At 46.3% G+C, this 27,153-nt stretch overlaps 1 protein-coding gene across 1 annotated transcript in view; it reads left to right on the plus strand.

Moving 5' to 3' along the window:
- REXO5 (RNA exonuclease 5) overlaps positions 1 to 16,472 on the plus strand; it is a 33,857-nt gene extending 17,385 nt beyond the window's left edge. The window contains exons 10-20 of the mRNA XM_035130497.3: positions 1,163 to 1,257; positions 1,583 to 1,685; positions 3,869 to 3,978; positions 4,984 to 5,092; positions 6,247 to 6,357; positions 7,241 to 7,378; positions 7,834 to 7,926; positions 9,155 to 9,374; positions 9,944 to 10,152; positions 11,470 to 11,579; positions 16,253 to 16,472. Coding sequence (XP_034986388.3) covers positions 1,163 to 1,257; positions 1,583 to 1,685; positions 3,869 to 3,978; positions 4,984 to 5,092; positions 6,247 to 6,357; positions 7,241 to 7,378; positions 7,834 to 7,926; positions 9,155 to 9,374; positions 9,944 to 10,152; positions 11,470 to 11,579; positions 16,253 to 16,316 — 1,362 coding nt within the window. The 3' untranslated portion in view covers positions 16,317 to 16,472. The remainder of the gene's footprint in view (positions 1 to 1,162; positions 1,258 to 1,582; positions 1,686 to 3,868; positions 3,979 to 4,983; positions 5,093 to 6,246; positions 6,358 to 7,240; positions 7,379 to 7,833; positions 7,927 to 9,154; positions 9,375 to 9,943; positions 10,153 to 11,469; positions 11,580 to 16,252) is intronic.
- Positions 16,473 to 27,153: the final 10,681 nt, after the last annotated feature.

The raw sequence follows: 27,153 nt of genomic DNA on the forward strand, positions 1-27,153 counted from the left end.
ATCTCTCGAGGGAGGAGAATCTATAACCTTCTGAGGGAGTCTGTTCCACAGATCTTAACCGTTCAGAATCTCGTAACTTGGAAGTTATTGGTTGTAGAAAACCTCAGAACAGCTTGCAGAAAAATAAAGAAGTAAAATGCAGGAAAAAAGTCACAACCACACTTTATAAAGAGTACAAAAGTTAAAATACTAAAACAGATTAGAAGCGCCTTAACTTTCTAAGCATCTTAAGTAGGATTTTCTGAACAAGAATGTGCTTAACAGGCGCCGGGAAAAGCACAGGAAAGGCACCTGTTTGATCTCAACAGGCATGGAGTTCTAAAGTGCCGTCACACTAAAGGATCAACGAGACTCAGCTACATTTGTAAAGATAAAGCGCTTTATATGTGTTATAACACTTTGACACCAGATGGCACTGTGGAGTCCTGTTTTTCAGCAACGGGACTTCCCAGTATGAAGTTTACAATGTGTTTAACTGAATCACTTCTTGGATGTGTCTAGATCCAGCCGTGGAGGAAGGCGATCGTGAGCCAGTGTGGTGTGTGAGCCAGTGTGGTGTAGTGGTTAAGAGCGGTAGACTCGTAATCTGGGGAACCGGGTTCGTGTCTCCGCTCCTCCACATGCAGCTGCTGGGTGACCTTGGGCTAGTCACACTTCTCTGAAGTCTCTCAGCCCCACCCACCTCACAGGGTGTTTGTTGTGGGGGAGGAAGGGAAAGGAGAATGTTTGCCACTTTGAGACTCCTTCGGGTAGTGATAAAGCAGGATATCAAATCCAAACTACTCTTCTTCTTCTTCTTCTTCTTCTTCTTCTTCTTCTTCTTCTTCTTCTTCTTCTTCTTCTTCTTCTTCTTCTTCTTCTTCTTCTTCTTCTTCTTCTTCTTCTTCTTCTTCTTCTTCTTCTTCTTCTTCTTCTTCTTCTTCTTCTTGTGTCCTGCTTGCAGGCAGATTCCCACAGGTATCTGGCTGGCTGATGTGAGAACAGGATGGGCTGCTGGCCTGATACAACAGGCTCTTCTTGTTCACTATTAGTATTTTTGCAGTTTGCAGGCTGCAAATCCGGGCCAGTAGCAAAGGATCAAGTTTCCCAGCCTCGTCTGCGACTTAAAAATGTCACCCTTTTTTGAGTCATGTATTCTAACACCCCTCTCCGCTTCTTCCAGATGGTGCATCCGAATGTTATAGATACTTCTCTTCTTTTTGCCAGGAAGGGTGGCAAACGATTCAAGCTCAAATTCTTAGCAGAAGCAGTTTTAAGGTAAAGTATTTCCCCTGTCACTCAGACATCCTGACCTGAGACATTCTTCATGCAGAGCAGATGCTCTATTCCTGAGCTACGGCCCTTTTCCAACCTGGGGGGGGGGGGTCAGATTGTGCCAACTTCCACCCCAAGGTTTGGAAAACAGAGCAGATCCCGGGAAATCACAAGGAGATTGTCTTTGCTCTCGGCCAAAGCCAGTCAGAAGGGGGGTTCTTTTTATTAAAGAGCCATTTTGCAAGGCAGTGTGTGCTGTTATCAGGCGCCACGGCCCTCGCTGCATTGCTGCACTTAAACCTGCACATTTTGCTTTTCTCCTTTGCAGGAAGCAAATCCAGCGCACTGACGGAAGCGGCCACGATCCAACCGAAGATGCCAAGTGTGCCCTTGAACTGGCCCAGTATTTCATCAGCCAAGGACCCAGGAAGGTATGTGGCTTTGCATCTTTCGCGCTTCTTTTCCTTCCTTCCTTCCTTCCTTCCTTCCTTCCTTCCTTCCTTCCTTCCTTCCTTCCTTCCTTCCTTCCTTCCTTCCTTTTTTCGAAAAATATTTGCCTGCAAAAGGATTGTAGGCCTGCTGACAGGTTGAAAGGGTGTGTGGGGAGGGAGAAAATGCCAGGGAGCTACAAAAGAACAAACCCTAAATGTTTGGGATGCAATTACATCAAAGCGGGAGAGGAAAGTAAGGGCCTGCTTGCTTTGCCTTTGAAATAAGCTTGTGGGATTTAATTCGTTCATTTGCATCGCCGGGGTTGGGCTTGATGACTCTTGGGGTCCCTTGCAGCTCTACGGTTTTGTGGTTCTGATCAGGTGGGGTTTGAGTCTGACACTCTAGGGTGACTGCAAGCCCATTTCGACACATTAGTCCTTTTCAAGCCCGAGTAATCTAGAGTCCTTGGGAACAGTTTTGACGACGACACTCCTTTGTGGAATGCAACAAATTCCTCCAAATGCATCACTGACCCATAGAAAATGTTTACCTAGAGCAGCTGCTTTCTTGATGAATTCTTCACTCTGAACCATAGCCAAATGTTATATATCCCTCCCCCCAAATGCAAATAATATAAGAACAATATTCATGCCAAATGCTGTAAATAGGACACTTCACTCAAATTACATTCCCTGGAGCCAAAGCAGCCGAGGCACGACTTCCATGAAGCATATTTTATAATAGCTGTGAACCTGCTGCCTTGTGTGACTGATCATTCGGAATAAAAACAGATGCTGCAAGTATGCAGATAGGTCAGGCTTGTCACCACGAGGTCCCAGAGCAAGTTACAGCACTGGAAATATTTAAATCAGTTAAAACGATCTGCAGTGAGAAAAATCAGGCTGTGTCTTAAATCTGCCTCCCTCTGCCCAATGTCAAAGACCAGGTTAAAGAGGCACGTCTTTAGCAGAGAACGAAAGCTCTGCAGGCAAGGTGTCAGGCAGACCTCTGTGGGGAGGGAATTGCACATCTTAGGGCCGCCACAGAGAATGGCCTCTCTTGGGATACCCACCCCACACTAAACTGCCAAGAGGCAGTTGCCTCTCTGAAGACCCGAGAGGGGCTATAGAGAAGGGGCCGGATGGGGAGCTCTGCTGATAAGATTTACGGGCCCCCAGAATGGATGTGGTTAATTTGAGTTTAATCTGGAGAGTGCAAAGAGGAGCTGTCACTAAATCCTGGAGACAGGGAATCGTTCCCTCGCAGAGCCATTGGTGTGAAGGTCGCTCTGCAGAGTAAGAAGGCAACAAATCCCTGCCCCAAAGAGCTTACAATCTCGAATGTGACCCCCGAGGAGACAACAGGGAGAGGGGGAGGGTGAAGTATATGGGGGAAAGGATAAGTGCTCAGTTCAGTTCGGAGTTCTTAGGCTTATTAGTAAACACTGCATGTTGTTGTAGTAGTATTTGTTTTGCAAATTTATAAACCACTTCACAACCTGAGACCACCGAAGCGGTGTACGTCGAGATAAAAATAATATTAAACTGTCTTGACAAACCCTAAAAAATAATTCAGAATGGTTGAAAATAATTTAAACCATTCCAACATCCTACAGGTGTACAATTAATGTTTCATAGATGACCCAGACACACCTCAGGAAAAGCCTTCTTAAAACCATCACATCTTCCGTATGCCCTAAAGATAATGACCCCCCATGACGTCTGCCAAATTCCAGCTGGTAATTGAGTCCAGAGGCTTAGTTTCAGTAGGAGGTGAGGGATTTAATTTCTGCTCTGCCAGAATGTTCCCATTTTGTCCGCCAGCAGTGGCCTTAACTCTGGTTTCTCTCGCCACCTCCTCCCACATAGTGCCCTCCGGATTCTGTTGAGCTTCCGCGCCCCGCCCCCTCATCATCTCTGACCGTTTGCCCCAGCGACTGGGGCTGGTGGGAGTTCAAAATGTTCAGAGGGTTCCAGAATGGGGAAAACGTGATCTAGCGCAAGCCCCCTTTTCTTTTTGGGTGCCAAGACCTCGCCCTGGTTCTTAATATTGTACAGGCACATAATTTGCAAGGGGAATCTGTGCAAACGCTCCCCCGCGCCCCTAGGAAAACTCCAAGATCAGAAACCTGCAGACTCTGGAGAGGGGAATGTCTGGTGAAATTCTGTTGGCTTCACACCAGGTAGCAGAGCTGAACCTGGAAGCAAGACAGCTAAAGCAAAGGGAGACGGGAGAGGCATGGAACGGTGCCTTGCCGCAGCAAAAGAACGGGGTGAGGAAACCCATCCAATGGTAAATTTGTGTTGCTTTTCATTCTCTTTTGGGGGCAGCCTTTGCCTGAGCGATGTGTGTATCTCAGCCTTCTGTAGCACCATCACTCCACTTTGTTGCTGTTGTTTAGTCGTTTAGTCGTGTCCGACTCTTCGTGACCCCATGGACCAGAGCACGCCAGGCACTCCTGTCTTCCACTGCCTCCCACAGTTTGGTCAAACTCATGTCCGTAGCTTCGAGAACACTGTCCAACCATCTTGTCCTCTGTCGTCCCCTTCTCCTAGTGCCCTCCATCTTTCCCGACATCAAGGTCTTTTCCAAGTTACTATTGTCTTGGCAGAGTCTCTGGAAAGAACGCTGTGCAAATAAGCTACCCGCACCTTTCAGGACACATTGTCCGCATGATAATTTGCTTGCCTTCATTTAACGATCCGTGCTCTTGTCAAAATCGCCAGTTGTTGATTTTGCGAAAGGAGTCGGACTTGGAAACTCAACATTTCAGCGCTCTTGGCTGTCTCCATTCTCGCTATTTAATCTGGAATTGCCAACCTTCATTCACTCACTTTGTACAGGAAATCCAGATGATATCATCCTGCTGCATTTTGGATTTTTCCTGTGTTGGCCTCCATGTTTTTTCAGACCTTATTTGTTGTCACTGTTTTGAGATGCAGTGCTATTGCATCATCCCCCCCCCCCCGTCCAGCATGGACTCAAAAAGCACTATTGAGGTTTCCCAGGGTGACTGTGCCTTTGTTGGAAACTTCCTTGCAAGTTACCACTTGCCTTTAATTAAATGTTTCCTCCTTGCATTATGAAGCATAATAATATTGGCCAACTTACAGGGTGGTTGTCCATTAAGGACTTTTGAGTGTCCTACAGAGCTATATAAGTATTAATCATGATTATTATCTAATCAAAGTGAGTAGTCAGTTGTAAACATGACAATGGGTTTGTTTGTTTGTTTGTTTTAAATAGACTTTGCTTTCATTGTTGGTGTGTGTGTGTGTGTGTGTGTGTGTGTTACAGCCTTCTAGACATCTTGCACTCTGTTGGTCAAAAAACATTGCTTCTGGGAGGACAGAATGAGGAAGCTTTCTACAACTGTCAAAATCAAACTGGCTCTCCAAATAAGCAAGTGAGTTATAAATATCCCTCCCAGCCTTGACATTTTATCCCAGCTTAATATTCATTTTCCAAAGCTGAGAAACCCCCCACACTTTGGTCCTTCCCAACAGAAGCATAGAGAACTGATTCAAGCACTTGGAACCAGAATGTTTAAAAGAGGAGGACTAGGACCCAGGAGACCCGGGTTCAAATCCTCATTTGGCCATTAGGCTCCCTGGGTGACCATAGCCTGAATAAATGAGACAGTCAAAAGGACTGTACCTATTCAGATTTTCAGATGGGGGGGTGTTGCATGCATGGTTAGTATGGTTTTGTGCTCCTTAGTGTTGCAATTACACAGAGCCCTTTAAGAGACTGATCCCCATCCTGAATATTCTGCTCTCATTATAAGAAATATATATGAGGAAGAGGGGTGTGCAAAGAACATTCTCCCTAATTGCTAAGTAAGAATTTTGCCTCCTTCTGGTCTTCAGTTCAGGCCTGTGATTGGACAAGACACTGCTGTAACTTGGATGGTACAAATAAACTTTTAAAAATAGCTAATAAATAACTTCTATAAATAATAAATAAGTGTATCTGAAGAAGTGTGCATGCACATGAAAGCTCATACAAATGACAAACCTAGTTGGTCTCTAAGGTGCTACTGGAAGGAATTTTAATAAATAACTGCAAGTGTATTTTGCTGACACAGCCTTTGCCAACCTGCTGCCCTTCTGGTGTTTTGGGCTCCTGTCAGTTCCAGCCAGGCTTCTGTCTCTGGCCTTCAGGACTCTCCACAGGCCACATCCCCTTTCTGAAGGCCACACCCTTCAGTGGCTGTGCTTCACACCCTCCTTGAGAGTTTTTGCTTGGCTGGGAATGTGTCCTTGGAACTCTGATAATGACTCTTCCTTATCCGGAGGGTGTGTGAGCCTGTGTGCAGAATCTAGCTTACTGTACAAAGGTAATATTTGCATCCATTGCTCCGCCCATGCTTGCATCTGGCCCCACCCACCACTGCCATGTGACCCCCAGAAGGTTTCCCCAAAAGGAACACAGCAGCGCTGAGACTGAAAAGGCTTCCCTACCCCAAATATTCATTTTCCATGCAGCCAGATTTTCACTTTTATTGACCCTGCAGCCCATGACTCCAAATGTCTCCTACCCAACTTTCTCTCTGTTTAGGTACTCCAGAGAGCCCTGGAAGAGATTCCCAGGTCCTCCTTCAGTGTAATTCAGTTTGCTTTGGATTCTCAGCATGCCACACCCAACCAGGTTGCAGAAACAGTTTCCAAGGTAAACAGCACTTCCCTATGTCCTTCCACAGGGGTGGCCAAAGCAAGACCCACAGCGGGTGTGGGGAACCTTTGGCCTTCCAGCTGTTGCTGAACTACAGCTCCCATCCATGCCAACAAGCATGGCCAGAGGTGATGGGAGTTGTAGTTCAGTGGCATCCGAAGGGCCAAAAGGTTCCCCAAAATCTGATTGACAGGAAGCTCTCCGGATGATTTGTTATTGTTTGGATGCTTTCTGAGTCCCGATTTTGATTTTGATCATGTGTTTTTAACAACAGCAGCAGCAACAAAATATTCTCCTTCCCCTAAATTAGGCTGCTGAGAAGAATAACTTTTTTGTGGGGTGCATAAAACCAGGAGTGGATTTGTGGGTGGCAGTTCTGTGAAATCCCACCTTGAGTGAGCATTCCTGAACCAATGAGAAGTTGGAATGACTCAGCAAGTCATGCACTCAACCTAGCTGGTGTTGCTATGGTAACCCAGTGCACCTGGCAGCCTTATCTCAAGAGCATCCAGACATGGAGAATGTGCTCCTCAAAACACGAGCCTAAGTACTGTGTAATTTAACCCATTATTCACGTTACACCAACAGAACATAGGCTTCGTGGCCAGCAGCCATTCATAGCCTTGTCCTCTGTGATTTTGTCTAATCCTCTTTCAAACTATCCATTGCCTCCTGTGGGAGCGAGTTCCAGTGTTTAACTGTGTGAAGAAATGCTTCCTTTATCCGTCCTGAATCTTCTCCCAAAAAGTCTTATGATTTGAGGTGGGGAGCAAGTTACTTTAAAAAAAAGATATCCTGAAGGGTCCCAAAATGCAACCAGCCTTGTTCTGGAACAGAAGTGAAAAACTAATGTTGCTTTTAAACCCTCCCCTTATTGCAGATGAGGACCAAGCTGGCCAACATGCTGACACTCTACGCAGGCCCATTTGCCAAAGACTTCTGCCTGAAGTCTCTGAAGAGAACCTTCAAGAAATACGGCCATGTTCTATCAATAAGGGCCATCACAGAAACATTTGAGGTAAATAAACAAAATAAATTCTGCTAGGATGAGGGAGGCAGCACATGTATTCCTTCTAGTTACACCTGATTTTTTTTTTTACTTTTATGATTTTATTATCAAAAGCCTTGTACTGAGTTCATATTATTTTTTTTATTCTCAAATGTTTGCCCTTTTTCTCATTTGCATTTTCTGTTTAATAAAACATTTTTTTAAAAAAAGAAACCCCTGTGTTGGGCGCTCTTGTAGTGGACAAATGAGATCAGGTTTTCTAAACACAGTTGCCAGTTGCTTCTGGTTTCATATCATGGTTTGCAAATGTGGCTTAAACCACAGTTGGGACTCACAGGAAACTATGGTTTGACGAGCCAGGTACATGGGGGGGGGCCACATGGCTTGTTCTGAGGTTGGTAAAACCACAGTTTATGGACCTATGACCTGGGCTGATCTGTTTCAATATTCTCTTTTTTCTAAAGCCCCACATCTGTATCCAGTATGAAGTGCTTGAGGCTGCCCAGCTTGCCATGGAGAGTCTCAATGGCGCAGAAGTAGCAGGATCCTCAATCAAGGTGAGCTCGTATCTCGCCCTCGCATTCATGACATAGTTTTGGGCAGAGAGCAGCTGTAATGGTGCCGTTAACGGCTACTCTTGAGTAAAGACGCCCAAGTCCGCTCTGTCTTTAATAGTTTTATTGTGCATAGTATTTACAGTGCAGAGATAGCAGAAAACATGACCTCGCAGCCACTCGCAGAATCCGGGAGTGGACGTTTCCGGCTGCGGGACCAGCATAAGAGCTCGGGCACCCCGAAACGCCTCCTCCCGACCTTACGTTTGGTGGCGCGCCTTGATTCGGGCGCCGGAAGGGGCTGCATGTTCCCCTCCACCTGTTGGTCAGGGCGTTGCAAAGGCTCTCCAACCTCACTGAGCCATGACACCTCCGTCCTGCTAACTTCCTGATTCCCCTCTGCTGACCCACTGCTGCTGCTGCTGCTCTCACTGGGCGAAGTGCTGGTGAACAGGAGACGGGGAGGTTCCCTGTAAGAAGGCCCTCTGACAGCAGCAGTGGGCAGGCATGGCAGCATCTTGTCTTCCGCCATCGTAAGTTTCGTAATTATCCAGTACTATTCGGATAAGGGACCCAGGTGGCGCTGTGGTTAAACCACTGAGCCTAGGCCTTGCTGATCAGAAGGTCGGCGGTTCGAATCCCTGTGACGGGGTGAGCTCCCGTTGCTTGGTCCCAGCTCCTGCCAACCTAGCAGTTCAAAAGCACGTCAAAATGCAAGTAGATAAATAGGAACCGCTATAGCGGGAAGGTAAACGGCGTTTCCATGTGCTGCTCTGGTTTACCAGAAGCGGCTTTGTCATGCTGGCCACATGACCTGGAAGCTATACGCCGGCTCCCTCGGCCAATAATGCGAGATGAGCGCGCAACCCCAGAGTCAGTCACGACTGGACCTAATGGTCAGGGGTCCCTTTACCTTTACCTTATGCTCCGGATATAAATTGGCTCCCACTGAGCACACACAGAGCAAAATATTTCCACCAGACCTGCATGTAGCCACTCGCCTATGGCGCATACAAATTACCTCCAGGTGATCAGGCTGCGAAAAGAGGTGTGTGTCGGGGGGAAACCCACCCTCTGCTCTGACCTGCATCTTCCAAATTCCTCTCAAGCATTTCATGCCCATTGCAAGCCCACCAGCCCCTTTAAGTAATGCCCTCATGCACACAGGGTAGAAGGCCTCTGGACTACAGGGCGCCAGGTGAGTTTCAGTTTCTCCTCTGGTGCCTTTCAGCTTCAGAGACCCGTCACTGAGGAAACGCTCGATTGTGAGATGCTGGTGAAGGAGCTGGAAAGAGATGCAGACAATGAAGGCGTCCTTTACCTGGCAGGATTGGGGAAAGCCCAGAGCGAGGCAGGCTTGCGGGAGAAGCTGGGTTATTTGAAAGACTTAAACGCCGTTTTCCTGCCAAGGGATCCCAGAACCGGAAAACATAGGAATTACTGCTTTCTCAGTAAGTAGAGCACCTGAGGAACTGGATTCTAGGCGCAATAATAATAATAATAATAATAATAATAATAATAATAATAATAATTACTATTTATATGCCATCTATTCCTGCTGTTCTTGGATGAGCGGAGGCAGGCTCTTGAGCAGGGGTCAGCAAACTTTTTCAGCAGGGGGCCGGTCCACTGTCCCTCAGACCTTGTGGGGGGCCGAACTATATTTTTTGGGGGGAAATGAACGAATTCCTATGCCCCACAAATAACCCAGAGGTGCATTTTAAATAAAAGGACACATTCTACTCATGTAAAAACACCAGGCAGGCCCCACAAATAACCCAGAGATGCATTTTAAATAAAAGGACACATTCTACTCATGTAAAAACACGTTGATTCCCGGACCGTCCACGGGCCGGATTTAGAAGGCGATTGGGCCGCATCCGGCCCCCGGGCCTTAGTTTGGAGACCCTGCTCTTGAGCAAACAAACACCATCCTAGGAATCTCCCCCAGCAAAAGTTAATCTTTGTTATTTGTGCTGGCTGAGGAAATAGCACTCAATTGATTTTGTGTGTGTTCTAGAATTCCCCACACCAGAAAGCGCCTCCCATGCTCTTGAAGCCATAAGGGAACAGGCAGCCAGAGGAAGCAAAATGGAGAGCAGGAGGGCTCTCACGCCTGCACGTCTCCACAAATGGTTTCGTCACGTGAATCAAAATGGCGGGAAGCTCCTTGCCTCACAGCCACCCCTTGAAGCTCCCTCCCTGGAAAAGGAGCGGCCCTTTGCTTTGGTGAGCTTTTTGCCTTGCTCTCAGTGTGTCGTGGGAAAGTGGTTTGAATGCAGAGCTTGGGACAAAGGTTACCTCTCTGATACCTTCCTGAGCTTGCAGCATTGATAACGGACTCTGCCAGTGGAGTGTTCTTGATGACTGGTCTAGAAACTTCATTTGGTGTCGGAGGATATAATCCTAACCACCCGCACTAGCTTCCTGTTATTTTACGTTCATGCGTTACTCATAACCTTGGGACAATGTGTACCGGAGGTGGCAAATTCACAGTTGGTCTGCCAGCTCCATCCACTGACATTTTCCTGCACTGGGGTGGGAGGAGAGCACAGAGCAGGGCTTGATGGGAAGCAGCAGTGAGGAACTTGTGGCCCACAAGCCTACTCAGGTCCATTGCACCTCCTCATTTCCCCTGTGGCGTGGGTTTGCCCGAAACCACCCCCTCCTTTCCATCACCGGACATCGTAGGATGGCCAGCTGTCCAACAGACAGACCCGCAGGGCGGCTTGTATAGTTCGGCACCTCATTCAGTGCAGAATTATATCTGGAAAGGCAGAGTTGGGAGTGCCGTCTAAGTGTTCTCCCTTTCCAGCCCAACTTGAATTCAAAGGGGAACGTCTTCCTTTGTAGCCAGGACTTGAATTCAAGACATGACTGCAAAGGAAGAATCAGGAGTGAACTTGAATCAGCTGAGATCAAAGTTGTGTGTGTGTGTGTGTGTGTGTGAGAGAGAGAGAGAGAGAGAGAGAGAAAGATTTTTGTATGCATGAATGTCCACCGTTGAAGGCAACGTACAGTTGAATACCGGTGACTGTGAATTGCAAGTGGGGAGAATGGTGTTGTGCTCAAGTTGCACTTGCAAGCATCCTTTGGGCATCTGGTTCAACACTGGGAGATCAGAGTGCTACACTAGCTGGCCTGATCCTGCAGGGAGCTTCTGAACATTCTGCCCATATGCGTGGGTAAAGGTGCAAGAGTTGGGGCACGGGGGGACTGTGCCAATTTTGGCAACACCCACTTTTGATTGGGCCGCACCTGTGGCTGCTATGCAGTCCTCAGAGAGAGGACCAACATCATTTGTCGTCCTTGGGCCAAAAAAAGAGAGAAAGAAACAAAAAAGCCATCCCTGACTTAAATGCCCACAAAGCACTTAGATAATCAGTTTGTCATGGGTTCTTTTTTAATTGCAAATTTAAAGTACTGGGGACCCTACTACCAATGCTCTTTTGCCCACTGTACAATAGCTTTCTGATGCCCTTCCCAGTGTCATTGTGGTTATTGGGTTTTTGCTTTATGGACAGCCTTCATGTTAATCCTACACAGGAAGAAGATTTAAAGAAAGCCGTGAAGACATTAGACCGTAGAATCAAACAGCTGCATCGGTGCTTGCCGAACCACACGCTCTGTGTTGTTTTGTTGCCAGGCACAAACAGGTAAAAAACTTTGCAGTTTTTTTTCTGCTTTCACTGAATTCTAATATTGAAAACTAAGCTCATAATCTAGAGCAGGCATCCCCAAACTTTGGCCCGCAAGATGTTTTGGACTACATTTCCCATCTTCCCCAACCACTGGTCCTATTAGCTAGGGATCATGGGAGTTGTAGGCCAAAACATCTGGAGGGCCGCAGTTTGGGGGTGCCTGATCTAGAGCACTGTTCTTCAACTTTGAGTCCCCCAGATGTACTCGAACTTCAAGTCCCATCATCCCCGACCATTGGCTAAGTGGCTGAGGATGATGGGTTTTGTAGTCTTAACAACATCTGGGGACCTAAAGTTGAAGAACACGGGTCTAGAGCAGGGGTTCCCAAGCTGTATTCCACGGACCACCAGTGACCTCCATGCTTCATTCAGGCGGTCCACAGGATTGTCTGCAGTAAGTATTTGTAGCAATTTTCAATTGCCTTTTTATGTTTTTCTTCTGTGGAATGCAAACGGTAGCACAATGAAATGCAATGTAAGAAAATAAAAGAAGCAAAAAAAAGAAAGAAAGAATGCAATTAAAAAGCATACTGCATCTAGCACATTGCAATTGCTACAACAGGCACGAAAATCATTAAGTGGCCCTCGAAAGACCATTGCAGGGCGTTGGACTAGATGGCGCTTGAGATTCCTTCAAACCCTACCATTCTGTGGACCTTGACAAGGTGGTGGGGGTTTGAATCCCCCTGAAGAATAAACCAAGACATGAAAAGGGGTGAGAGTGGGACAGGCTCTGGTGAATACAAGCAGAAATTTATTTATTTGGAGAAAAGAATGTAAGTCTGTGCCAGTTAGATAAAATGTACTAAATGATTCAGTTGGAAAAGCAAACCTCATCATATTCAAACCAAATCTCTCCCCCCCCCCCGGCACAAATTTCTTATCTCCATTTCCTCTCCCCAGTCTGGATGGATGACCTGCTTTCATGATTTTTTTTTAAAAAAATAGCACCTTAGAGACCGACTAAGTTTGTTATTGGTATGAGCTTTCGTGTGCATGCACACTTCTTCAGATTTAATGAATGAGCCAATAGCCATGACAGTCAAAAATTTGCACAGAGCACTAAGGTTCCAATCCACCGGGCCTCAGGGGTGGCCTGAACAAATGTGGGAAGGAAAATTGGGAAATGCCTCAGTTAGCTTGATGGGAACAAGGAGCCCTTAAAACTGACCGCAGTCCTACCATCTCAAGCTGGTTGGAGTCTTCCGGCCCCGCTCTCGACAGCTAGCACAAAATATCTCGGTTGCTGCTTTATGGCTTTTCAGTTATCTCCTCCCTGCAAGTGTTACATGCTTTGGGCTCCTGTTATTATTTTTCAGGGGCTTAAAAGAAAGGAAGCTGAGCACCCTAGAGGCTAGACCGGCTTGGCTGTTCTTCAGTTCACTGGGGTATAGGGAGGGGGGGGTCTCTTGCTGCTGCTACAGTTTTTTCGCTTGTTTGCAATAATTCTTTTAATGTGCTATATCAGTAGCTATAGATCTTTTCTCCAGCCCCCACCCCAACCAGCTCCCTTTCCTGAGCTCCGCATGCAACGCCACATTGGCTTAATCAGCCCCAGGGGAGGACTGAATGCAGGGATGAGCCCTTGCAGGCCTTTTAAAATTCACTCTGCCTCCATCCTTTGATCCTAAACCCTCGCTGCTGATTATTTGAAGCCGGGCGTGGGGGTGGGGGTGGGGTGGGGGTGGGGGGTGGCAGGGAAGTGTTAGATGCTTCCCAAGCAAGTCATTTTTTTTTGCTCCTGATAAGCCTGGGGTCGCAGACAGGAATTGATTCATGGCTGTATTTTCCTGCTCTTTGTTAACTATTGAAAGCTTGCCAGTGTGCCGTATTCCTTTCTTTCTTTTTGCACCAAAGTACATTGCGCAAAGGGACGTGGTTCGAATCCCCACAACGGGGTGAGCTCCCGTTGTTCGGTCCCTGCTCCTGCCAACCTAGCAGTTCGAAAGCATGCCAGTGCAAGTAGATAAATAGGTACCGCTCCAGCGGGAAGGTAAACGGCATTTCCATGCGCTGCTCTGGTTCGCCATGCTGGCCACATGACCCGGAAGCTGTACGCCAGCTCCCTCAGCCGGTAAAGCGAGATGAGCGCCGCAGCCCCAGAGTCGTCCGCAACGGGACCTAACGGTCAGGGGTCCCTTTACCTTTACATAGCGCAAAGCTGTTTGGACCAACAAGGGTAGATTTCCAGCTCAGCCCCCCCCCCCCCCACGTCTGGAGGCTGTCATGAAGACTGTGGACGCAGCCACATGGCACATTTGAAGCACAAGGCTTCCCTCAGAGAATCCTGGGAACTGTAGTTCACCCCTAGCAGCGCCCCACACCCTCAACAAACTTAAATGTACGCTGGGGATTGAACCTGAAATCTTCTGCATACAGAGGGTTTGCCACTGAGCTGCAGCTCTTCCCTGTTAAAAAATGGGCATACGTTATGTAAACTATAATTCTCTCCCCTTTGTCCCCATTCTCCCCACGTTAACTAAAAAGCCCCAGATGGATGTTGTTCCACCCCCACCCACCCCGATCATTTTGCTTTCCCTATTGCGCCGTCCTTCCATCTCTACAATATCCTCCGTTCAGCAACCAGAACTGTGTACAGTATTCCAGGGGGGGGGGGGGTGTGGCCTGACTCAGGGAGTGTCCTTTCATCTGACACACGCTGCAGCTGCCAAATGGTGATTTGAGCAGTTAATATATAGTAGGGCAATGATACTTGCTTAGTATATCTTTGTTCCTTTGGTTAATCACCCTCCTTGGTTTTTAAATCTGCAGGCATTCACAGAATGAACACATAGGGGGGAGGCTAGAGAAACACCCCATCCCAGAAAAGTACAATTGGGGAGGTGGCGCTGGTATTAATCCTCAGTATGCAAATAAATACGTAATATGCATGCCCCTATTTTTCATCTGTGAAATGTTTGGAAGGTATGGCAAAGCAAGGAAAAGAATGTGCTTAAGTTTGAGAAATCTTTTACGTAGCATGGATGGGCAGACTTCACTCTTCTAGGGTCTACATTGTTTTATTTTTACTATAATCCCAAGATCCACCAACCAGAGGAGCATACGAATGCTGAGCCCAGAAATTGGTTTTAATGTCCAAGCTGAACTAAGTGCAATAGTTCTTCGACACAAAACTTTCCTCCTGGTCACCCCTTCCAAGATTTCTCACCAAGCTCCAACAATTTGACATAAAGGTGTGAAAAGCAGCCTGCATGCTCCTGAGGATGTTGGAGACGGGGCTTGCTTAAACAGGGCTCCAGAGAATCTGCCCTAAGGGTCAGGATGGCGTAGTGGTTATAGTGTCAGACTAAGACCTGGGAGACCAGGGTTCAAATCCCCGCTCAGCCATGAAGCCGACTGGTTGGCCTTAGAATCATAGAATTGTAAACCATGCCACAGTGGGAAAATTTGTGGAAGAATAATTGGAAATTCACAAACTGTTATGTCTTACCGTAAGAGAAAACTTCCTAAAAATGCAACACTGATGGTATCCAACACCTTGGAAACTGTCAAAGATGTACAAAGTGTCCCAAGTAACTGCTGGAGGTGTGGAGATAAATCAGGCACTTTCTATCACATGTGGTGGCTATGCAAAAAAATCCAAGCATTTTGGGAGAGTATCCACTTAGAAATACAAAAAATGATAAAGATTTCCTTTAAGAGAAAACCAGAAGCTTATCTTCTGGGGATCACAAATTTGGATATCCCACAAAAAATGAAGAGTATATTTTTATACGCCACAGTGGCAGCAAGAGTTCTTATCGCTACAAAGTGGAAGAGCGATGAAATCCCCTCTATCCATGAATGGATCCAAAAGCTAACAGATTATGCGGAGTTAGGTGGTTTATCAGAAAAAATAAAGAACAAACCAAAACAGGAATTCATCTCAAAATGGGAAGTCTTCAAAGTTTCTTTGAAAAACAATTACAGTAGTTTAAACTCTGTCTCAGCATTTGAATAACTTTAGTAGTAGATTTAAGAAAGATATGAAACTTAAGATAAATCAATAATTAGTTAATTTAAGATAAACATGTGTATTGGCAACAATTAATAGATAATTGAAATAAGGAATGGACGGGAGGTCGGGTCTATAGTCTAAGGAGCACTTTTTGCTTTATTGATTTGTAATTAATATTGTCTTTATCACTGTTTTGTTTGTATTTTTGTTTTCTTTTTTTGGTGTATAATTTTTTTAAAAAAAAAATCATAGAATTGTAGCGTTGGAAGGGACCGCAAGGGTCAACCAATCCAACCCCCTGCAATGCAGAAATCTTTTGCCCAACATGGGGCTCGAACCCACGACCCTGAGAATAAGAGTCTCATGTTCCACGGCTGAGCAACCAAGGCCCGGTTGCTTTTCTCTCAGCCTAATCTTACCTTGCAAGGTTTATGTCAGGATAAAAGGAGGGATCACGTGCGCCAGCTTCAGCTCCTTGGAGGGAAGGCGGGATATACTTATAATAAATGAATGAACGAATGACTAAATAAATAAATACCTTCTGCCCACACAGGGCATCTTGTTCAGCTTTCCGTTTGCCTGCAAAAAGCAGAGTTTACACAGCCCTCCACCTTTCAGCACTGTGTCCCTGGAAGGCAAGTAACTCTGGTTCCTGTCGCTTGCTTTGCAGAGGCTCCGAATCGTTCCAGGGCTTAGTCCTGCTGGGAATCAAAGGAGAAAAGCCTGCCTCTTGAGGTTCCTGTTCGCCTTCACAGCTTTTAACGCCCTGGTTTTGCTCAGAGCTCCAGTGATTTCATTGAGGCCCTGCGTCCCGAACAGCAGCAAGTCGTGTCCCCCCCCCCATTCCTTCAGTGTTTTAAATATTAAAATCGGTCAAGTCAAACATGAAAGAAGCTGATCCAGTTATTAATTCAGTAAGCTGGGTTCCCCCTCCATTTCACCTCCACTTAACCCAGGCATCCCCAAACTGCGGACCTCCAGATGTTTTGGCCTACAACTCCCATGATCCCTAGCTAACAGGACCAGTGGTCGAGGAAGATGGGAATTGTAGTCCAAAACATCTGGAGGGCCGAAGTTTGAGGGTGCCTGACTTAACCTCTGCTAACTGCTAACCAAATCTTTAGGTGGGGGAAAAAGAGCATGGAAGAAGCTAATTGGGTCTGGGTTTGGTGGAGCTCAAAGAAAACTTCCATTCTGAAAAATTTCCACTCGGTTAATACTGAATAAAGCTATGTTGAAGGGCCAACACGCCTAGGGCTTGCTTATCGGAAGGTCGGCGGTTCGAATCTCCGCAATGGGGTGAGCTCCCGTTGCTTGGTCCCAGCTTCTGCCAACCTAGCAATTCGAAAGCACATCAAAGTGCAAGTAGATTAATAGGAACCGCTATAGCGGGAAGGTAAATGGTGTTTCCATGCGCTGCTCTGGTTTCGCCAGAAGCGGCTTAGTCATGCTGGCCACATGACCTGGAAGTTGTCTGCAGACAAACGCCAGCTCCCTCGGCCAGTAAAGTGAGATGGACGCTGCAACCCCAGAGTCGTTCACGACTGGACTTAACTGTCAGGGGTCATTTACTTTTACCTTTTTTAAGAGCCAACATTATCTAACGGTTGGATTCTAACGGTTGTCACCGAAATTCACCACCTGGATTTGCAGGAGGCAAATTTTGAGTGGGAAGGGAGAGTTTGCCACATATATTCTTCTTGTGTGTAAAATTCGCCCAACAAGTTAAGGGTTTGCTCAAATGAGAAAATTCTCAGGACATTCTTCTCTAATAAATATTGGCCTTTGTGTGTGTGAGAGAGAAATTTAACAAGAAATAATGTTAACTGTTGGAAGTTTTAAACAGGAACACCATCATGGATGTAAGAAAATGCCGCCCACCCACCCCTGGGGCCAAAAGGTGCATAGACAAGGGCTACCCACCTATCTCTGCCTCTTAGGTCCCATAATTAAGCTTTTCATAAACGTATGTAGCATTTTCAACACACACACACACACATACCATCCAGCCTGCAGGAAGTAGCACATTTTAGAGCAAAACACTTAACTTTGCCCATGGGAAAATGGAATCTGTGATTCACACATTTTGGTCTTTTTCCATCTTCATAAAAGGAAAGGTTTCAGCTTGAGTGGGGTGGAGGAACACCGGGGGGGGAGGGAGGGGAGAGAGAGAAAGAGAAACTCTTGCCGAGGCAGGAATGTGTATAGACTGAATTATTTATTTATTTATTCCAAATATATTTTGGAAGCCCACATGACCATAGCTCTGGTAGGCTTGCAGCCCATTTGGTTTCTAAAAACATTGAGCAAAGGCATTGAGCCCCTCTGAGCATGCATAGATTGCCCTGTGCCCCCAAAAGAGGAAAAAAATGTCGAAAACTGGATTTAAGAGCAAAGGGCCTCTTAGGGAAACCAACTAATCTCTGAATACATGTTTTGGGGAGAAAAGAACTCTTTGAACTAGATTTGTTTTCAGGAATAAGATGTCGTTGATGATAACACACCCAATGACAGCTCCAAGCTGGAAACAACTGTGGGCCGTCGACATTTCCAGGCAGGGCTAAGAGCATCCCCTACCTGAAACCTCTTGAGAGCTGCTGCCAGTCAGTGTAGACAATATTGAGCTAGATGCAGCAAGGATAGCTTCCTGTGTTCCTGGGGTTGGGTGCGGGGCCGGAAATAGACTTCCTCCAAAGGAAGCAGCCACTACTTCCCCTTTGCCTAAATGCTTGCCCTCCCTCTGGGCTCAATCCGCACAACTGCCCAGAGGGAGAAGCCAAGGCAGGTTGGAGAAGCTGTTCCATCTCCTCACTGTATCCACACTTGGAATAGGCAACTGAACGGACAGTGACCAAGAGCAGGAACAACGGGACCAGTACATTTTGTAGGTTAGCAACAGGCCCCCAGGCGTGCTCAGCACACTGATGTTTTGCAAGAGGGCGGTACATAAACACACTTTTATGAAAAGCTAGAAAAGCAGCATTGGGGGTGGGGTGGGGACAGCAGTCCTCAAGCTACTGTTAAGACTGCATTATCCTTGACCACTGGGCATGCTGGCTGGGGCTGACCAGGATCCCACCTCATCTGCAGGCCCAGAGGCTGCCCATCCTTGCAACGGGAGCCTCTGAACTGCGCCTGCATCGAAACTGGTGCGGCCAGAGAAGTAGAGAGGTTCGATGTGCAGAAAGCAGTAGGTGGGAAGAGCCAGTCTCGTGTGGGGCTCAGCATCAGTCTGGCTTTGAACACCTGGCTTCAAAACCTACGCAGCCATGAAGATCAATGGGCCAAGCGCTACCTCGCAGGGTTGTGAGAATAAAAGCAGGGTAGGGGGAAACCATGCTTCAAGCTCCCGGGTGAGGGAATGCAGACCCTCAAAGTGTTCCTATTTTCCAGGGACAGCCCCAGACTTACAGAAGCCGCCCCAGTTCCTGATCTGATCCTGGAATGTCCCACCTTTTCTTAGGGCACCCCTATTTTCATTGGGGAAATGTTGGAGGGTATGGAAATGTAAATAGGTCATAAATATCATGAGCTCATGACTGCAAGGCATGTTTCAAAAGTGGGGCTGACTTAACAATGCTTGAGCTTAGATCCCCAAGCCACACTTCAGATGAGACCCCAAATCCCACTTTGGGAAGGGGGCCTGGGGTCATGAGCCAATGCAATTTCACCATCTGTCTGGCTACAAACCTACGTTCTTGTCCATGTACTCTTTTTCCTGTGAGGGAGGTCATGTAACACACTTTCCATGTGGAGGCCAGCAACCAAGGCTGAGCTTCATCCCCTCCTGGCCTAATTCCGGAACATTCCGGGCAAATAAAAATGGCAGCCGCCTGAGGGGAAAATAGGCAAAGGTGAAGCGAGGAGCTTAACTGAGTCACCGACCATTTCACCGGGTTCTCGCCAGAAATGTATTCAAGCAGCTAAATGGTGACAACATGTAACGAAAGACAGGTACATTCTGCAGTTGTGTAGGTGAGAAAATGTCAGCAGATGGGCTTTTTGCACCTGTGCTCAACAAGCTTTGCCTGCTCTAATTCCCCCATGTCTCTTGCTTCCACAGACCTTGGTTGCACTGAGCTGTGATTGTGGCGCATTTTGGAGGCACAGAGCTTTGTGTAGCAACAGGAGAGGTGACACCCTTATCCCCAAACGCACGCCAGGCTCGTAGGGCTGTATTCAGTGCTAGTAGACTGTGCAGAGTAGACTTTTGGGACACGCTGAGGAAAAATATGTTGGCTACAAGACATAACCATGGGGGGCAATGGTGGAGGAAAACCAGTGCAAAACAGGCAGGATGGAAACACCAGCTAACTAATTGTATTAATTACAGTAGTTGTATTTTTTGTCATTGGGAGAAAAGCAATGACAAACCTAGACAGTATCTTAAAAAGCAGAGACATCACCTTGCCGACAAAGGTCCGTATAGTTAAAGCTATGGTTTCCCCAGTAGTGATGTATGGAAGTGAGAGCTGGACCATAAAGAAGGCTGGTCTCCAAAGGATTGATGCTTTTGAATTATGGTGCTGGAAGAGACTCTTGAGAGTCCCATGGACTGCAAGAAGATCAAACCTATTCATTCTGAAGGAAATAAACCCTGAGTACTCACTGGAAGGACAGATCCTGAAGCTGAGGCTCCAATACTTTGGCCACCTCATGAGAAGAGAAGACTCCCTGGAAAAGACCTTGATGTTGGGAAAGATGGAGGGCACTAGGAGAAGGGGACGACAGAGGACGAGATGGTTGGACTGTGTTCTCGAAGCTACGAACATGAGTTTGACCAAACTGCGGGAGGCAGTGGAAGACAGGAGTGCCTGGTGTGCTCTGGTCCATGGGGTCACGAAGAGTCGGACACGACTAAACGACAACAAAGTTGTATTTTTTAAAGGGGGACTCAGAACTGCATGCCCTCCCAGAGTTGTGATTGCTGTCACCATTGATCAAGACAGTGGAAAGTAAACATGGAAGCTGCCTTGTAGGTAGGTCTAGTGAAGTGTTGCTTACATTGACCAGCAGCCATTCCCAAGGATTTCAGGCAGGGAATTTGCCCAGCCCTAGCCTGCATCTTGTTCATTATTATCTCTGAAAGGGAGTACTGTAGAGACTTTAATGCAAGATGAAAATTATGGGGGAAAGCCTGGGGTTTCCATAAGGGAACTGCTCTGGCCCCCATTCGTCACCCTTCTGTGGCTCCAAACCTATTACAGCTCTTCATTTTCCATCTCTTCTGTTTCTGCTCCAAGACTAAATTCCACCCTCCATTTTACAGTAACAAAGGGAGGGGCCCAATCCAGCCCTCCAGGTTTCCCCTCAAGAATCACAAGGCTTTACACTTGATTTTATACAAAAACATCTAAAGCATTCTTGGCAAAGTTTGCTGGATGCTTCGAGCCTGCCCATGGAGCAGTGAGAAACAAATCTAAGAAACAAATCAATAAGGCATCAGGCTTTCAGAAGAGATAAATCACTGTGAAGGCCTCTACGAGAAACTACGAGGCATTTTAAGGCTTCTCAGGCTGTTTCTAGGCTATTGCTCTTTTGTAGCTGAGATCCAATCGCCTGTCGTTAAATTCAAGTTGGGGAATTGAAGGGATCTGGCAACTTTGCACGACAAAACTGCTTAAGCCAAGAAAAATGGGGGTGGACTTTTTGCAGTAAGTGATTTGGGGGGGGGGACCACTGGAAAAGCAGGATAGCAATTGCTTGACATTGTGGTACCTCCCCTGCAAATGAATCAGAATCGATGCTCCATAAAGAGCAGACGTCATGCAACCTCTCGAGCGAATTTTGTGCAAACAAATCAGGCCTAATGCTCAATAAGCAGGTCGTGTGGAAACGAGATGAGAGACACAGGAAAAAGCTCAGTTGCGTTTTGTCCTTCCACTTCTCCCAAGCTTTGCTGGAGGGTTGCGTGACTGGGAACCTCTTGCAAACAGACACTTAAGAACGCCCCATTTACAGATATTTTCAATGTTGTAGTCTTGAAATATTAAGCACTGCGCTGTCAAAGCCGTTAACTCTGACGGTAGATTCCCACAGGTACAAGCAGCAGTTAACCTAGAATTCTGGAACGACTTTTCCTGCAAAACTGTCTCATGCTTGAACCACCCTCTTTAGTGAGTTGAAGAGAAAGGCTGTGTACTCACCATAGATTTGAAGCACATTCACCATGCCGAAGAATCCTGGGAACCACAGTTCACACCTCACAGAGCTACAATTCCCAGCAACTTCAGCAAACTACAATCCCCAGTATTCTCAGAGGGGTGTGTGCTTTAAATCAGGCATCCCCAAACTGCGGCCCTACAGATGTTTTGGCCTACAATTCCCATGATCCCTAGCTAACAGGACCAGTGGTCGGGGAGGATGGGAATTGTAGTCCAAAACATCTGGAGGGCCGAAGTTTGGGGATGCCTGCTTTAAATCTATGGCGTGCATGCAGCCAAAGCAAAAGCCAATTACGAGAGAGCATGATTTGTTTCACCTTAGCAATGGGGCTGGCTTGCTGGACGCATCTATTTGTGCCTCGTATAGCTAAACACATTCCTACCCCAAAAACACACACACACACACACCCCAACCTATTTATGTATTTTAAAGCCTGAGGTTTTAAAAGACAGGGAGGCAACAGGTCGAAAGGAATTGCACAACAAATGGGGAAAAGGAAAAGGAACAAAGGCAGCAACTGCTCTGAATTTGGAAAGCGGGTTGCTCAAGCACACTCACGGCCAATTAGCATCTCGGCAGGCCACTTGGTTCAGAAGGCAGACGGATGGCGTGCAAGACCTGCAAGACCGGCAGCCAAAAGAGCAAGGGAGAGACGGCACATGTGCCAAGAGTTGGCACTCTACCACTTCTCACAATCATAGTCAAATTTCTCTCTCTCTGCCCCCCCCCCCCGCCTCCACCGGAAAAATTGTTTCGATTGTCCAACATTAATCCTGTAAAGAAATGGAGCAGAGGGAAGCAGGCTTGAGTTGACAAATGGAGACCACAGCCTAATTTGGAATGAATGCAGGGAGATTGCTTATTTTCCATCTTTTCCTTTGTTTTGTTTTAGATGAGCTTTTTGCATGTTGCAGAACTGGGGGAATGAATCAGCGTTGTTTTCTGAGAGCAGACAGGGCTGACAGACTCTTATGAAAAGCCTTTTCGCTTTTCAGGGAAGACCACCTAGTTGCTATATAGACATAATAATCAAGAGGGGGGTTGGGGAGGTGTTTGTAAGAAGCTGGTGCCTTTTTCACAGCATAACACTGCTAGTACAGACCAGAGGCCTATCTGAGCCACCCCTTTGTTTGGTTATCTGTTTCGACATACGGACTACTTATATGTTTAAATTAAGATGAGTGGATTATTGTTATTGTTCACGTGAGCTGATATTGCTTCTCTCTGTTACATATGAAAGTGTGTGTATATGTAGGTACACACACACACACACACACACACACACACACACACACACACAAGCCCTGCTTCCCAGCAACTGTATCATCCTGCCTAAGATCGAGAGTTTATAGCCATCAATACTAGTAAGAATACAAGAAACATTAAGATGAGCCTGTTGGATCAGGCCAATGGTTCTCTCAATGGTCAACCAGATGGTTGTAGTAAACCACTGAAAAACTTCTCCATGAGCACGTCTAGCCCTCAAAGCTGCTGGCCATCATGTGCCAGTTATTTCCATACCACAAAATACAAACCTTAACTGTGCATTTTGCAATTATATGCTAATCAGCCCCATTGTGTGACTCTGTTTCCATTCAAAGAAGTGTTTTTTAATTTCCAAATTTTGGATATAGCACTCTCCCTCCCTCTGACGTTTCCAAAGCATACAGGGCTGTTGAGAGCACATTGCCAGAAGCAAGCCTGGTCTGATTGTGCGCATTCAGCTTTTTAATGTCTACCTGAACAGCAGTATACAAATATCTTAATAAATCAATCCTCTTGCAGCCCAATGGCTTGCCAATGGCACAGTGGCAGAAGACCCCACCACCACTACCCAAGGTGAAAATGAAGAGTATTGGAAGCAGAGTAATGTGCAGACTGTACTCCAACTCAAGAAATGGAAAGGTACATTGAACTGAAATTCAGGAGGAGCAGAATACAGGGCAAAGCGAACCCACAGGACAATACAGAAGCAACTGGGTAAATTCACTCATCTCTCAAATGGGGATTTGGATAGGAGCCTATAAACCAAGGGACTGCCATTCTGCAAACACAAAAGACCTACTCCCTGTTGCTTGTATCTAGTCCAAACCTCTGACTATGGAAGTATCTGTTCAAGCCGTACATCCCAACAAAGAGAAGCCCATTAGAAATGACCCCTCACATATGGACCATGGCCAACACTCAGTCTACGGTAATTGCTTACCTATTAAATGCCCATAAATAACTCTGATCCTAAGCCACCTCCACACAGATTGGGCTCCTATTGGGAATGATCATGTATGAGTATTTGTAGAAACATATGCAGCTGCCTCGTACCAGTTCCATCTAACTCAGTATTGCCAGCACTGACTGGCAGCAGCTCTCCAACAGCTTTAGACGGGCGTTTTTCTGAGCCTTACCAGGAGATGCCAGAGATTGAAGCTGAGATTGGAGCCTGCAAAGCACATATTCTGCCACCGAACCTCTGTGACTATCTACTACTGTGCAGGTGCGACTGGAACATGGATCTACACACCCCTTATGATAACAGCAGGAATTTGGCCATGCAGGTGGCAGCACCTGTGCAGCGCAACCCTTTGAATTACTAACGGGGCTTGCCTGGGAACCTGCTTGAGATGAATCATGTGTCAGGCATCCCAAAGCCATGCTGCAAGGATGCTTGCCAATTAAAACGGCGCCTCTGGCCAGGCTTTGTTGGTGCAGCATGGGTGTAACTTTTTGGGTTTCCAAGGATGCCTCACTGCTGCCCAAGTTCTGCTCCTCTTATCTAGGGAGGCCTTTGTAAGCCACATTGCCGTGCCATCTGTAGGAAGTGTAAATATTTAATTACCAGGATGGGGGGGGGGGAGGGAAAGAGATTTAAAAATCACATTTATGGAAAAAGGCAGCAGGATGCCACAGAAACTACAGCCATCAACTCATTTTCCAGCCGATAATTACCACGACTGTGCTAAATGAGTCTCTGCAGCCATTTCGCTCCAAGTTTGTGGAAGATTTCACTGCAGGGGCCAAATCAATGCCTATTTTTTACGTCAGCCACATTTTAAAGTCCTTGTCAACATCATGCCCATTCACAACCCCAAGTTTACATGTTTAAAAGATGGTGTAAAAATGAGAACAGGTATTTTACATTCGGGCCTGTTCCACGAGAGATTCACGTTTCAGCAATCAATCAAGCTTTCCACTCCACCCTCTCAGCTCCACCCCTTCAGAGCAGCGGGGGGGGGGGATGGGACCTGTGGTTCTCCAGATGTCTGCAGATGCCACTATCCCTGACAACCAGCTGTGCTCCCTGGGGCTGATGGAAGCTGGAGTCCATCAATGCAGTTCCTGGCCCCTGTCCCACTGGCAAAAGTGTAAAGGAGCTGCTTCTTGGTGGATTAAAGTGCCCCCACCCCATAAGCTACATTTGACACTTTTGCAGGCTGGGGAGCAGGAAGAGAAATTAAGACACTTAAACTTGGGAGGCATCTCCTCTGGGCAACTGCAGAATATCTGCTAATATTGCCACCCTCCACCTTTATCATAGAATCATAGAGTTGGAAGAGACCACAAGGGCCATCCAGTCCCTGCCAAGCAGGAAACAGTATGGCCAGAGTTCAGGAACAATGTGTTTTATGGGCAATGTTTCTTCAGAGATTCTGTGTCAGTTCACAGTGAGGTTGCACCAAAGAATCCCAGCACATCATTAGTCCCACTCTGTGGAGGGTGGCTTTTTAGGGCTGGGTGTTATATCGATATATTGCCCCAAACCAGTCCATATTGTGATATCGGTTTAATTAATTTTTGACCTGGCAATATACAGGTGAAACTCGAAAAATCAGAATATCGTCAAAAAGTGCATTTGTTTCAGTAATGCAACTTAATAGGTGAAAGCAATATATGAGATAGATGCATGACATGCAAAGCAGGATAAGTCAAGCCTTTATTTGTTGTAATTGTAATTATTTGTCATTAGGCAGCTCAATTATACATGGAATGCAATTAATGAAATGTAATAGCGATGTTTATTTTTGTATTATTGTAACTATTTGTTTTATTACTGTGGAATCTCCAAAAGAAAGCATTTGTAAAAATTAAAATTAAAATAAAAAATAAGTTGCATTACTGAAATAAATGCACTTTTCGACAATATTCTAATTTTCCGAGTTTCACCTGTATGTTGGGGCTGGGCGATATATGATCCAAAATGGGTTTGAAGTCCACATTGTTATATCAATTTCATAATTTTGACGTTGCAATATATCACAAATCGTGGTGTGTATGTGTGCGCTATGCAAAAATCACAATGTGGAAAAAACCGTGAAGCCAGCCGATGCCTCTACAAAGCTCCCTCCTTATTTCAGACATCATTATATATCAGTATATTGCAAAGTTTAGCAGGCGATATATCACAATGTTGAAAACCAGATGGTCGCCCAGCCCTGGTGGCCTTGCTCATATACTGGCAGGAAAAAGGGCAATGAGAACACACTATATTTCATGGAGCTACTATTTCTTCTGGGAATCGTAGAGTGGGAGATGCACTCGATAGGGCAGCTTAATTTGCAAGCACTCATTAGACAAAGCCAAGGACAAGGAACCTGTGGACCTGCAGATGCTTGGGCTAGCCTATCTTCCATCCTCTCAGACCATTGGTTCATCTGATCCCTGCTCTCACACAAGCAAGCAATTCTGTTACAGGGATGAAATTTTGAAGCAATCTGGGCAAATATATATATTTATTTCTGGGAGCCTCGCTACACGGGGTTCTTTTTCTCGCTGGCATGTTCTCTCAGGAGGCTGAGAAAGCTTAAAGTGTTGGTGGAAGGTAAATTAGATCATGCAATGGTGCCTCTAGGAAGAAACAGTGGAGGGGGGTGGGTAGTGCAGGTGGGCAAGGAGAAATTCTCTCACCTCTTAACACTTGTGGCACATGATGTGGAAGCAGGGCTTGTTGCCCGACAAGAGCGAGGGATGTTCCAAACCTCTTTAGAACAGGCTGCTGACTAAAATAGGTATTCCCAGAACCGCTGCAGACAAGAGACTCTCAAATGCACAGTTACTGCCATTCATTATGTGTTTAATAACCAAGGCTTCTTCTGAAAGCCTCTGTGGGCCAAGCCTTCAAGCAGGTGGCTAAATACTTTGCAAGGTCAAGCAAGAGGGTTCAGGGCCCTCGGGAATGAATTAACACACCAAGAGAAAAGGCAACCCCCCCCCCATTTTAGGCACACATTTTCCTTTGTAATAAATAATAAAATAAATAAATAAATAAAAAAGAGGATATTGAACGGAACACACATGCAGCCTTAACCCTGAAGGATGACTTCCTGTCTGGACTAAAGAGCGGGGGGGGGGGGGTCTGAGGAGTTGGCAGCCACTAAAACCTGCTTTCCCGTAAAAACAGCACTCCTGGTAGCG

Source organism: Zootoca vivipara, chromosome 13, assembly GCF_965207765.1.
Source record: "Zootoca vivipara chromosome 13, rZooViv2.hap1.1, whole genome shotgun sequence".
Lineage (NCBI taxonomy): Eukaryota > Metazoa > Chordata > Lepidosauria > Squamata > Lacertidae > Zootoca > Zootoca vivipara.